Here is a 13,934-nt window from a genome sequence, read left to right on the forward strand (position 1 = left end):
CATAAACTCAAAATGTCCATTCCCATTATTCAGTTACTACATTGATGTTTAGTTTTCTATTAGCTATCCAGCTAGCTAGCAGGGTTAGTGAACTAGCTAGCAACAACTAAGCTAATATCATGGATAGATTTGAGCATTTAATGTTACAGTTAGTTAACTTAACATTACTGATGCAATGCTTATGGAAAGCCTACACAATTAAACAATTTAAAATGTACATAACATTAAAAGTACATTACTCCAGTAAAATAAGTAAAAGTAAAATTATTGATTTAAAAAAATAGTCAAAAGTATTTGTACACGAAAAAGCTACCCAGTTACATTAGCAAGAATAAATGTAGTTTTTTACTTACATTGTCTTGCATATGAGTGCTACAATATTGTCTGTGCAGTGCTAGGCCTACTTTATGATATAGAATAGGCTGCAACAGGACTAAATGCACAAGTTTTTACCATGTGTGGACCTGTAGTGAGCCACACTTATTTTGAATTTACTGCAGCAACTGAATCTCTTTCATTACTTTATTAAATGAAACCAGACTCATCCTAGTAAATGACAATTGTTTCTTCTCTCTACTAGAGTTGTTTCTACAATCTTTTCCACCCAGATATACTGATACAAATTCATGGCCTGGTTGCCAGTCTGTGGAAGCGATACCAAGTGATTTTAACCATCTAAAGTTTTGTATTATTAATTTGTACTAAAATATTTTACATAATCCAATATCTAAGTCATTCTTGGGACCAGTCTACACCCAATTTTACAAAAAAGATTTAAGCACTAATTAAACAAATATTATGTCAAATCAAAACAGAGTTGGTGTCCTCTACAGCCATATACAATCCTTAGAATATTTCCACCTCAAATTCCACCCGTCTGTTATTTTGTGTGTTATTCTCCCTGTATTCTCTGAGGTAATCGTTATCACTTCTTTGGGTTCCACGGCTTTTTCCAGACCATGGTTTTTGGTTTCTTCTCGGCCGCTGTAGTTGTGTAGTGTGAGTAAACATCAGGGACCGGTGGACATCTTCCCTCCGGTGGAATATTGATTCTTAGTGTGGTGTGGAGGGGGAAGACCAGATACTGTGACGGCTTCACCTCGCTCCACAAACTAGGTTTCTGTCTCCGCCGCCGGGAGAATAGCTGCCGTCAGATAAGCAACTTGGACTGGAGAGCTCTTCACTGCCTTGTTTCGCAGTTTTAAGGGTATTTCTCTCATAGAGGGTTTATTTGACAGAATTACTCCCTCTCACTTGGTGTCTAATGTGAGCAAGTAATAGATGTAAGTCTGTAAAATCAAGCTGCAATTGCTTGGACATTTACTAGGGTTAGCCCGATATATATGTCTGCTGATATATGGGGCTGATATTGGCCTTTTATTCAAAATCAGATCTGTTCCAGTCATTGTGGTCCACCTCTGATATGATGGATATGATGCAGTTTGATTCATTACATATTTATTGTAGAATTGATCAATACTACACTGGTTGTGACATTTTGATCGGATTCCACACAAGTATGCATGAATACATTAGTAGTAACAGTAGTAGCAGTAGCAGTAGTAGTAGCAATTGTGGTAGTAGTAGGGTAGTAGTAGTAATAGTAGTATCCTGGGTTTCAATGGAGAGTTTTAGTGTCCCATGGCCTAAGTGCTGTTTCAGAGGCTTTTTCACCCTGACAAGAATACAATTCTGGGGGAATTTTTTTGACACCAAAATTGCCAAATTTAAAGATATTCAATATTGGCACAAAATATTGTGTATCGGCAGCTTCAATCCAAAGTGAACCATGATCCTGACAGGCAACAGCTTTGCTTCAACTTCTATCTTTTAATGAAATAAAGAGGAGCTACTTAAAAGTGTGACTTTGTAGACCTAGAAATCAATGTGACAAAAAGTGGATAAGTCACAGCAATAAACAGTTATGTGTTCGTGTGGGGGTTGATGGGGCTTGATGGGCTGCTAACCCCCTTGTTTGTGGCTCCACCAGGACAACTTGCTCCTTGAGGCCTTATGTAATATAGGCACATTCAATCTCAGCCTCTCTGAATTCCTCCTGCGTTACTGGATAGCCTGTTGTTACCACTCAGAGTGTAGGTCAAACATATCAGTGACCAGGCATCGGGAACATCTCCATCTCCCCATCTCTCTCCATCTACTACTCTCTTTCTCCCTTGCGTAACCGTTGCCATGGAGGTGAGACAGGGTTTCCATGGCGTCGCGGTCGTGTTTTGGCCGGTGTCACACCGGCTAATGTCATAGGCCATAGATTGGAGATATGGAAGGACGTGTGCCGTTCCTTTCAACGGCAAAGTACATTTGTAGTTCATAAAAACTGATCCTTTTATTGGTTCTTTAATGAGACAAAGCAGGCTACACCAGAAAAAAAGCTTGTTTTTTTTGTTATAACAACTGCACTCTTACATACATTTTTTACAGTCATGGACTCCCTTTGTATAACACCACACAAATCTATATATTCAATGGCTTTTTAGAGTTTTACTTTAAAAAGGTTGCTGATATTCTGATATATGTGTGTGTGTAAATTGTTGTTGTTTTGTCTAACCGCTCGAGGTTATTTTTACTTTCCAAGACTATGCTCCGTGACCTCCTCTTGCCCTTCCAAGTTGACCTTTGACCTATGACCTTCCAAGGTGAGTGGAATTCACAACAAAGATTAAAATTCCTAAAGGAGGTACTCATAGTACATCAACCAAGGGTCTTTGCTCTTGAAGAACATGCTTTTCTCATCTTCAAAGTACTACGTTTTTCATAGATTGTTTTTTTTTTTTTTTGTCACATACAAAACAAAAAAAAAAAGTCCATTATATACATCTTCTATTTCTCCCATATTGCAACCACAGGTCCCTTTTCCTGTGACGGTGGCAAAGATCGCATTTGACTTCCATGTGTTTTTTTGGCCAAGATGTTGACCACCAGTCCAGCTGAAGCATCCGTGTTTTTTTTTTTTTTTTCAACCCTTGGTTTTCTAAGTTTACTCTAATCATGCAGTTCAAAAGAAGAAAAAAATGATAGTGGATAATAATCTTTAGAAATCCTTTGAAACAGTTGGTCGGTTCAGCGACAAAGTCTCAGCATATTGGCGAGAGTTCCTTTGAAGCGTGGTGGTCCATCTGGGCATGTCTCTTTGTTGTCTCTGTTTTGAAGATTATTCCCGTTGTGTACCGTCAATACAACGTTGTGTTCGCCAGTCTGTAGCACATCCGGCAGTTTAGAGATGTAACATGGCTGGAGAGATGTGAGGGGGGGGGGGGGGTTTGGAGGGTGGGTGGGCAGTAGTGGACTTGGGTCGTGGGGTGGTCGTCGGGGCTTTCTTCTTCATACCGGCCGGTCCACAGCATACTGGCAGGGGCTCAGGTTGGACACGGGGTTCTGCACCGCCGGATAGGCGAAGTTGGCGTGCTGCTTGGCCTTGAGCCGCAGGCTGGCCAGGCTGGAGTTGCAGGTGTCTCTGTACATGTAGGGGCTCGCTGTGGTGGCGTAGGGGCAGGTGGCGGCCGTCACCGCTACCGAGTTGAGCGCCGTGGGGCTGTTGAGGTTGTTGAGGTTGCCCAGGTTGTTGAGGCCCGTGCCGGGGACCCCGGCCACCGCCGATGGCACCATGCTGGAGGCCATGTTCATGGAGGGGATGGAGCTCGGCGGGGAGAACATGGGCTGGGACGACAGGGGGCTTACATTCATGGAGTTGAAGAAAGGGAAGCTCTTGGCGGAGAGCGGGCTGCTCGCTAGGCTCTTGGTGGCCCAGTTGTTGTAGGAGTAGCCTGTGTACATGTCGTCGTAGGGTTGCATGAGTCCATTGAACTGGGCACCGAAGCCATTTTTGCATAACTCCGCCTGTTGGTTCCTCTCCCGCTTTCTCCACTTGGCACGCCGGTTCTTGAACCATACCTAGGGCAGACATGAGGAGAAAATTAATCTGAGTATGTGGTCTATTGGTTAAAGTACAGCAAAGTTACTTGGTGAATCTGTAAGCACCGCTGGGAAGGTTTTTAAATCAAAGGACATGTGGAACAATGAAGAATAGAAAGGCTGGTTTATTTTAAAAGATGTTGAACATCTGTCTGTTGCTAACTGCACTAGGCAACTTCATATATTGGCAGCTCCAAATGTCTGAACTTCAATACCCAGAAATCCTGTAAGGTGACATCAGTAAACTGCACACAGCATGCTCATGTTTACCAACCCGGCCGGTCTGTGATGGTTTATATCGAGAAAGGCAAAAGAGGCACAACATCCAATTGTGAGTTTGTGAGTCCGGCTTTCTCTGGACGGAGCACTGCTCACTGTTGTTTAGGAGACAGTTTGGATTTTGCTTTTAAGTTTTGATTTGTCAAACCTGACACCAGAATATAATTTGGTCAAATAGGACAAATCTACGTCATCTCAATTAGTGGGGACGAGATGCTCTTCTCTGTTGCAGCCTCACATGGTGATTTAGACTGATAAAACAGGTGTATTTTTACATAATATACCATATTTAATGGTATTTCTGTATTCAAGGAAAAATGAAAACACTATGGAAGAAGTGATTTTCAAATTATTTTTTACTTAACTGTCAAAAAGTGTCAAAGTTAGAGTATCCTAACCCCTTTCAAATGCTTTGAGTAATATTATGTGCATACATATCCAGTAATTTCTGATAGACATAATGATCCTAGAAAGTAAGTTGAAGTGTATCATCAAACAGTCATGTTAGGCAAGGCTTATTAAAACTAATCATTGACTTATTTGAATAGTGAGATCCCAATGAAAGAAATGTCAGGGGAGGGCAATCTTCACATTTGTCATTTTATGGTCCTATATTTAGAGGATGTGCAGCGGATTAAAGCTTTAGTGGAAAATCTAAATTGAGGGTTTGGGAAATGAGGGTTACGCTACCTGTCAGAGTGTACAGTTTTGGACAAACTTTTCCTTTGTTCAGAATTAGACGAAAACTTTTGATTTGAATGTGTGTGCAGATGGGAACATTATGCAGAATATTAAAAAAAATTGCTGGTCATCTACGCACAATTGTTTATTTGTTTTACATTAAAATTATTTGGTATCAAATGTATTCAAACTTTTACAGGCCTTTCCTGCGTTGATCCCTACTACTACTACTCTCTGCTCTCTCCCTTGGCATACATGCTGTGTATCATCCAATCCTCAGTTATGACAGTAACAGAATGCTGTTGACCGTTAATATGAGTATCAAGTCATCCCAGTCAGTGACAGCAGGGGAAACCCCCACTATGGAAGAAAGCGGCTACCCAATCTTCACTCTGACTCTGAGGCAATGCTGTTTGAATGTTCGTGGAAATGTCTGAATGTCAAGGTTATTAGATGGCTTGTCTGCAGCAAACTTTATCCCACTTTTCACAAATGCTCAAATGACTGCTAGAGTGGGATACTCCATGGAGCCTAATATCTCTTTGCAACACTGTACTGAAATGTATTTGATACATTTTTCTTGTCAATGATAGACATATCATGATGGTGGGTCTCGAGTATATTTGTGGAACTAATGCTGCGTTCCATTCAAAGTTGGAAGCCAAAAGATTGCAAGTAGGGTGGGTTGTATGTTGCGTTTCAGAGATGTCGGAAAGTCAGATATTCCAATTTTGTACTAGAAAAAAATGCAACAGAACGGCCCTTCAACTTGGAATTCTGAGTTAAATATATACAGTTGGGAAGTTCAAGCTAGCTGACATTGCCACATAACATTGACATAACATTAGCTGTTGCATGAGGAACAGTATTTTATATTGGGCAAATTCAATCGTGCAGGTGTCCATGTTTCTCCCCTTGTTTTTTGGAGCTTGACCACTGGAACACATGGAGCCTGGACAGTAATTATGGCCTACCAACTGGGAACGTCCCACTTCTGACTTTGACTGGAAGGCAGCATTATTTACATCCTCCATGTGTGTTACATCCACTTTTATTAGGGGCCAGTCCCTGCACAATCTAAACCACCATTTCCTAAACTAAAATATAATATTATCTAAATTTATTCACCTGAGAGACTCCCACACATCGAACAAGCCATCAGTCCACTCCCATTTTGTTTTCCTTACATGATATTGATGAGAAGTTGGCCAGCATCAATGTTAAGTTCCTTAAGGCCATGACTTCTCGCTCTCTGCTCTTTGACGACGTTCCCTGACAAATCGTATAAATCAAGCCGACAGGTAAAGTATTTTGGGCATGCAGGAATCTGCCTCCATGCAGGGGTTTGAAAGGCCACTGATGGACATTAGGACCGAGGCGATGTGTGGTCTGTTGTCCTTTCAAAATAACAACCAAGAGCGCCTGCTATGTGACCTTTCATCCAGCCAACATTAATTTGATCCATTACTTGTCAGGCAGGCCAGCGATTGTATTGTCATCCATCAGAATGCGTGTCCTCCTGCTCCATATAGCTACAATGACCAAACCAATGGGTGTGGGCAGACCGGCGTGCACCTCTGACATTTAGGTATAGTGTGTGAACTGAAGCTCTGGTATGGGGGAATAAAACATCTGAACATCCAGATCATGTTTTCTTTCCATGTATTTTAGAACATTTTGGGAATCATATTTTTTCCCTATCATCGTATCACTTGGAAGCTGTCCATAAGAGCCCGAATGCCAAATGATTGAAATAATCTGACTGAGGCCTACACCCAAAACGGTTTGTCACTCTTTCTGCACTTCAAGCAAACGTCCCTAATGAATAATGTCTCGCTATAAATAACGTCCAAACGGTTCATGGCATTGCTCACAAGAAAATAAACAAACTAGACTTCATGTTAACTAAGGAGAGAATAACCTGTGCTTTCTGATTGAAGATCGACAACACTTTCTAACGACTACTACAAAAGATGGAAAGCTGTCAAGTGATTTTAACCTGTTTCCAGATCTATCAAGCTTATTTTGTGATATTTTTAGTCAAAATGTCTCACTGCACTGGCAGATAATCTGCTGGTTTCAATAAATTTCACTTGATACATGCCTGTTGCTTCTCGTTTTATGTTCCGCTCTTAGTCTCCCCTAGACCGGGCGTAACAATGCCAAAATGACTTCTTTCAAGAAATCATCATAAAACAATGAAGAAAATCTGGAAACAAGAAACTTTCTCCAAGACAATTTCACTTTTACCAAGTAAATGTCCTAAACAAGTTACATTATACTGAAAAAAAAGTCAAATTTGTTGAAACTGGTAAAATTATCTGCCAGTGCATTAACATGATTTCACACAAAAAAATCCTAAAATAAGCTTGATAAGTGTGGATACAAGATAAAATGACTTAACAAGTTTGTCAGTTTTTGCAGTGCAAGACAAAAATAACTAAATGTAAGCCAAAAAAAAAACTGAAATAGAAAGTTGAATGAATTGCTTTGTTGATATATGGGGCCGATATTGGCCTTTTAATAAAAATCTGATCTGGTCCAGTCAGTGTCGTTTGATTGAGTCATATTTATTGTAGAATTGATCAATATTACACTGGTTGTCTATGGGAAGACATTAACCTGAAGTGACTCTAATGAGACATTTTGATCAGATTCCACACACTGATTAGTTCCTCCTCTGTGGTTGAAGGTGTGCTAACCAGTGAAATCAGCTGTAGTGTTTGATTGGAATGAAACCCTGCATGCACATGTCTCTCTCTCCCTCTCTCTCTCTCTCTCCCTCTCTCTCTCTCTCCCTCTCTCTCTCTGCAGGCCCCTGTTCCAGACGGAGCGTAGAGTTTTTGGGGGCCTGTACCCACCCTGACCCGTGCCTCTGTGAGGTTGGTCCAGACGGCGATCTCCTCCCTGGTGCTCATGTCGGGGTAGCGGTTCCTCTGGAACGTGGCCTCCAGCTCCTGGAGCTGCTGGCTGGTGAAGTGAGTCCTCTGCCGCCGCTGCTTCTTCTTCAGGGAGCCGTCCTCCGCGTTGGACTCATCGAGCTGGTTCTGGTGGGATTTCTCTGTGTCTGCGGGATGAACAGCGGGGGATCAAATGTTACAAGGATACTGGGAGGTGCATGAGGTGAAAGCTTAATGATCCTCCTGGAGGACTGGGTCGTTGCAGCAGCGGAATAGTAAGGCGAAGAGGAAAGAAATTGAATGTAAATGGAGCAAATGAGGGTGTTACATAATGCCACCCACAATCCCAACTTTTCAGAAACATATTAAGCAGAAATGTATGAATGAGGAGTATGAAAAAAAAAATTTTTAATCACAGCCTAATGCATAATGGGTCTTGGCAATATGAATATGTTTGGGTCTACACTGAAAACACTAATAACATCTTGTGTATTTTTCCCACTCTCTCTCTCTCTCTCTCTCTCTCTCTCTCTCACACACACACACACACACACACATACACAGCTTCTAATATTCAAGTGGAGGGGCACCTAAATGCATAATTTCTATAACTGCACTGTTTCTCTTCTACCAGACCATTTGGAACCTGCTCTGCTTCTATGTGTAGTCTATCCCATACAGCCAACAATGTGAAATAAAATGTTACTAGGGATGGGACGATATATTGAAATTCAATATATAATACGTGTCATGGTGCAGAAAAATGAATCTTGATATTAGCTCCGTTTTATTCTGCTGTAGTAATCACAAATGAGATGCTTGACCATCACAGTTTCACAAGCTCTCCATCCAAATTATATTATTTGCACTTTGTAAAGACATTTTTAAATTGTTTACATTCTTGCAAACAAATACCATTTCTAGAAGGATTTGTGGCTCAGAAATAAACATAATTCTGCACAGTCAGACTTTGTTGTCACTGAACTTTTATTTATCACATCATATCATGATTGTATTGAATCATGAACCCCATATTGCGTATCGAATCATATCGTGAGATAAGCATATCGTCCCATCCCTAAATGTGAATGCTACTGTTAGCCTATATTTCTGACAAAACCAAACTTTATTCTGGTATGCTTCACTTCAGATCATCACCACCACTATTGAATCCCCATTGAAACCCACTAATTGTAAATGGCTCTGGATAACGGTGTAAACGTCAGGTGAAATCCTTCCATCCCAGCGGCTTGGAAAACGACAAGCACGGACGTGACTCCAAACGCCGCATTACCTCGTCTTACTCAGATGTGCCAAAAAAGCAATGAGTGATTACATTTGGCCCTGACGCAGTGCGTTTAAAGGACCACACATCCATGTTATGTCTGCCGGGGGGGGGGGGGGTGCCTCCTGATCAGGACTCCTGCAATTTGAGGACCTCACAGAAAGCAGCGAAATTAGTTGGCCACCTAATCCCGGGGATCAGGCTTTTTTGTGACTGGGGCAGGTCGGGCTCTGTTTGGCGAAGGCTTAGCTCTCTGGGAGCAGTTCGAAATGATCAGCAGGATTTAAAAAGAGACTCCGCGGGGCCACCGGCAAAACCAATAAGGGCCAAGCCGAGGCTGTTATCTGGCAGTAAACCGACACTGGGTTAGCCGTCACTTAAGGCCAAAGTCTATAGCACAATACAGAGGAAAGGGCAGCTCTTTTTAGACCGCCGCGGTGACCAACAATAGGAGCAATCTGACTGATAATGTGCCGACATGAGAGAGGCGTTCGAGGTCAGCTTCTCAGATGAGGATAAGCTCCAAAACATGTAGAAGAGGACTTTTTTCCCAATATTGGAACATCTGGAAATAACAGAATATTTGAGAGTATTTTTTACAGTGTAACCTAAAATAAAAGCCTGCATTTATTCAACAAATGGCATATTTTACCCAGTAGACATTGACTATATGTAAACTATTAAACACACATTTTGTCATTCTGTCTTCCATGTGTGAGGTTTTTTCCTTATAAGCCTTTTCAGAATTCAAACCTTCTCTCAAGAAATCAATGACAGTTTGGTGTAGTTAGGTGTGGCATTCTTCAACTAATAATTTATCACATTGACCAAATAATAATATATTGTCAGGAATCAGTCCTTTGCTCTATTCTGGATCCACAGATCTAGTGAATATAATTGGGTTTGGAAGTTTTTTATGGGGAATGATATTATGCTGCATTCATGTCCTGTGGGAAAGACAGTAGAAACAAGCGTCCTGCCAGAAAATACTGTTCAGCTCAGTTTTCAGATGGTAAATGGGAACTGATTTTTCTAAATGAAACAAGAAACAAGAAAACAAGAAACAAGGAAATACCTGTAGTCAAGTGTAGAGAATGATTGATTGATTGATGATGATTTATTTATAAAAAAAAACAAAAAAACAAAACATGAATCCAAATGTATCACCTACTAGGTTAGTGTATGTTAAGTGTGAAAAAGCTGATCAGGAGCAACCAAAGTCTCCAGAAAATTACAATCATAGCGTCTTCATTCTAGTTCGAATGCATAAATTGTCTACTTCCAAGTGGTTGCTCTTAACTATCAAAGTTCAAACCGTTATTCCATTTGAGTTGAATGCAGCATTAGATGCAGCAACTTTGCCAGTTTAGAGTGTAAAAGCTAATGAATTAGCTGAATGAATCTAATGCTAATGAATTTAAAAGCTACGCTCTGAAGGTTGAGTGCTAATGAATTTAAATGCTAACTTGCACTTTCAAACTTCACCACAGTGTACAGCAATGGATAAATGTCTGGTTGTATTAAGTAGTATCCAAATAAAAAAAATAAAAAAAATAAAAGTACAAGTTACATTATTATGAAAATTTAACGTTGCCACCAGTTATATTATCCGCCTACCTCCTTTAACCGGTCACGTCATTCAGCTGCATCAAGCTACCCAGAGACAATCAGAATATTCCAGGAAGTAAGGTGACTGTACCTTCAAAATAAAAGCATCTGCTTTACGTAAAACGACATGCCAGTAAGTAAGAGTTTTATTTTGAAAGGTGTGATCGGAAGTGTTGTTCTTTACTCTGAGTAGCTTGACACTAGTGCGTTCACAATCTGCGCTTTAAATGAAATAAAATCAATATGACAGGCTAATAGATAAAGCGACACGCCCCGTTTAACCAGACGAGATGAATAGGGAAAGGCTTTACACACAGTAAATTAGCAGGATACACATGAAGGGGTCATTACACCGCCAACATTTCCCAAAATAGTTGTGTCTGACAGCTTGTTAGGGCTGGATTTACCAGCAAACCACACACAGTTTGGCTTACACACACACACACACACACACACACACACACACACACACACACACACACTCAAAAAAAAAATCCTAACAAAATAAATAAATATATATAGTACATATATATGTTTGAAAACAAACATAAGAATATGCTGTTTGATAGGTTTAGACTTTTCTGCTCCAACAGCAAAAAATGTAAAAAGCAATTGGCCTACATAAAAAAGAACATTGATTTATGCCTTTTCTCCCATAAAGACCCTATTCTCATATAACTTCCATCACTTCGACACTACTTACTATGGTGTTTACTATGAATTCATATGTTATGAACGATTTATTTCAGTCTAAAATAAAGTGGGTTAAGACTTTATTCTGCAAATAAAAAGGTGGATAAACCCAAAAGTTAAAAGTGACCGCTGTGATTCTGCGCTTTGAATTCAATAGAGTTGCATTGCAACATATTTTCTTGTGTAGTCTAAAGATCCTGTGACCTGTTTTATACGACGTGCAGTCAGTGATGGTGTTATCAATTTATTAATGTAAATCATTTAATGGATATTTCCTGGATTGAAACAAACTGGTCAGAATAAACTAAACTAAAAAAATTAAAATAAAAAATAAAAAATAAAATAAAGAATTAGACTTGGCTCTTGAATTAATTGTAGTAGCCTCACTGTAAGATTTCTACATGGGTTAGGCCTAGGCTATATGTTATCATATTACCATGAGCCTATAGTAGGCTACATTGTAAATAAATGCATCAGATAGGCTAATCAATTGAAATAAATAACCTCTGAATAAACGAGGTTTTGAATTTAAATCCTCTTTCCCCATTTAAAACCTAAAGAGCATTTTTTTTATTTGGCCCTGGTTAGACTGCAGTCGAACTAATTCACAAGACTAAAAAAATGTTTTTTTTAAAAAGAATCCATTCCCATTCGTGGGAATTATTCAGCGGATTGGTCACAGGTTGGTTTAAATGACTGTAGAGCTTTATAAATTAATATTCATATTTTTAAATTCATATTGGTACTGTAGCCTACGTGTTTTGTCGCCCGGTGGCTCTATAGGATCCATATGAAATACAGAAGGCCTGTATTCGCCTATGCTGACTTACAATTCTGCAAAGTCTGTTATCAGAGCAGAAGATAATTAGAAATTGGGTGTTTGTAGTGGAGCCAATTTGCATCCATAATGTATGAGGCTGCGCACTGGCTTATAGAGAAACAGGGGGAAAAGCAACTAGGCTTCTCTTATAATAATAATTATTATTATTAGTAGGAGTAGTAGTCGTAGTAGTAGTAGCAGTAGTATTGGTATTTTATTGGTATTTTTTTTGGTATTTTTTTGTTATTATGATTACTGCTATTATTTGCATGATTATTATTATTATTGTTGTTGTTGTTGTTGTTGTTGTTGTTGCATGATATGCCTGAACCCTGCAAGTTTCCACCGCTTCTTTCTGCATCATTTCCGTTTTATTTTTCAGCATTTCATCTCATTTTATCTCGCGATATAGTGGCAAATGAGGAGAACCTGCACAACCTGCAACACCATAACGAAAACTCAACTATATTTGCAGATCATCATAAAAATTCATATCAATGTGGGGGGGTTGACGCTCCACTCCATCCCATAATGTCATGCATGTGTGTGCGTGGTGGTTGGGACTGACCGCTGTTGTCCTGGCCTTTGCATCCCTGGTCGTGCTGCGGCGTCCCGGAGTCGGAGAGCGACAGCGCCGGGCTGCGGGCTTCACTGTCCGTCAGGAGGTTAAAATCCATAACCAGGCTCTGCGGACGGGACAGCAACACACACACGTCATGAAAAATCACTCCAAACAATAACAAGAAAATGAATATAGACCTCATTGCATCTGACTGAAAATCACTATAATATTCCCATAGTTTGTCTGTGTTGATCAATAGTGAGTTTACAGTCACCTTATGGCATGTTATTATTATTTTTATCTATTTGTTATACATTATTATCTCCTATAATATTCCTTTAGGGGCTTATAGTATGTGTGTATATGTCTGGTACTCAAAAATTAATTCATAATCACCTAATTGGTATTTATGGTATGACTATAACATTCCTATAATATTCCTATAATATCCCTATAGTGTGTCATGGTACTCATTAGTGAGTTTACACTGGCCATATTGGTATTTTTAATCTCTATAATATTTTTTAATCTCCTATGTTATCACTGTAATAGCCTACAGCTCTAATATTCCTATAGAATCATATGTGTAGCCTATGTAATGCTCAATAGTGAGTTTCATACTTCATGGTATTTTTTTCATCTCCTATAGTATCACTATAATATTCCTGTAATATTCCTATAGAATCCTATAGTGTGTCTGGTAGTCAGTAGTGAATTGATAGTGACCGTATCATACTTTATATTTTTAATCTCCTATGGTATCGCTATAATATTCCTATAGACTTTTATATTACAGTATGTGTGTGATACTCTGTAGTTAGTGTATTATGCTTTGAATCACTATTAATATTCCTAGTTATTATAGAAATGTTAGTAATATTCCTATAAGGACTTACAGTTTTGCTCTGATGTTTCCCTCTGAAAATAATTATGCAATCAATGTTTTTCTTAGGGAACTCCTCTTATAGACTTTTATATTGGAAGTTAGTTCATTTCATTTAGCCTATCTCAGGCTCCATGTAATATATAATGTTTGTGTGTGTTTCTATAGTTTGCCTGTATGTCTTTGTCTGCATTTGGTCTTTCATCTTTTCCATTCACAGGTTGTGGTTGTAATCCTGTTCCCTTTGTAGGAAACTGACATAACCGACTATAACAAGAACTGCCACTGATCTC

The 13,934-nt window shown here is 39.5% G+C and overlaps 1 protein-coding gene across 1 annotated transcript; it reads right to left on the reverse strand.

Moving 5' to 3' along the window:
• Positions 1-3,339: 3,339 nt before the first annotated feature.
• Positions 3,340-12,879, reverse strand: pitx3 (paired-like homeodomain 3). Its single transcript, XM_071901919.2, has 3 exons — positions 12,765-12,879; positions 7,752-7,957; positions 3,340-3,909 (listed from the first exon to the last, which is right to left on the reverse strand). The coding sequence occupies exons 1-3, from the start codon at positions 12,871-12,873 to the stop codon at positions 3,340-3,342; spliced, it is 885 nt and encodes a 294-aa protein (XP_071758020.1). The 5' UTR covers positions 12,874-12,879.
• Between the last annotated feature and the right edge of the window lie 1,055 nt (positions 12,880-13,934).

Source organism: Centroberyx gerrardi, chromosome 15, assembly GCF_048128805.1.
Source record: "Centroberyx gerrardi isolate f3 chromosome 15, fCenGer3.hap1.cur.20231027, whole genome shotgun sequence".
Taxonomy (NCBI): Eukaryota; Metazoa; Chordata; class Actinopteri; order Beryciformes; family Berycidae; genus Centroberyx; species Centroberyx gerrardi.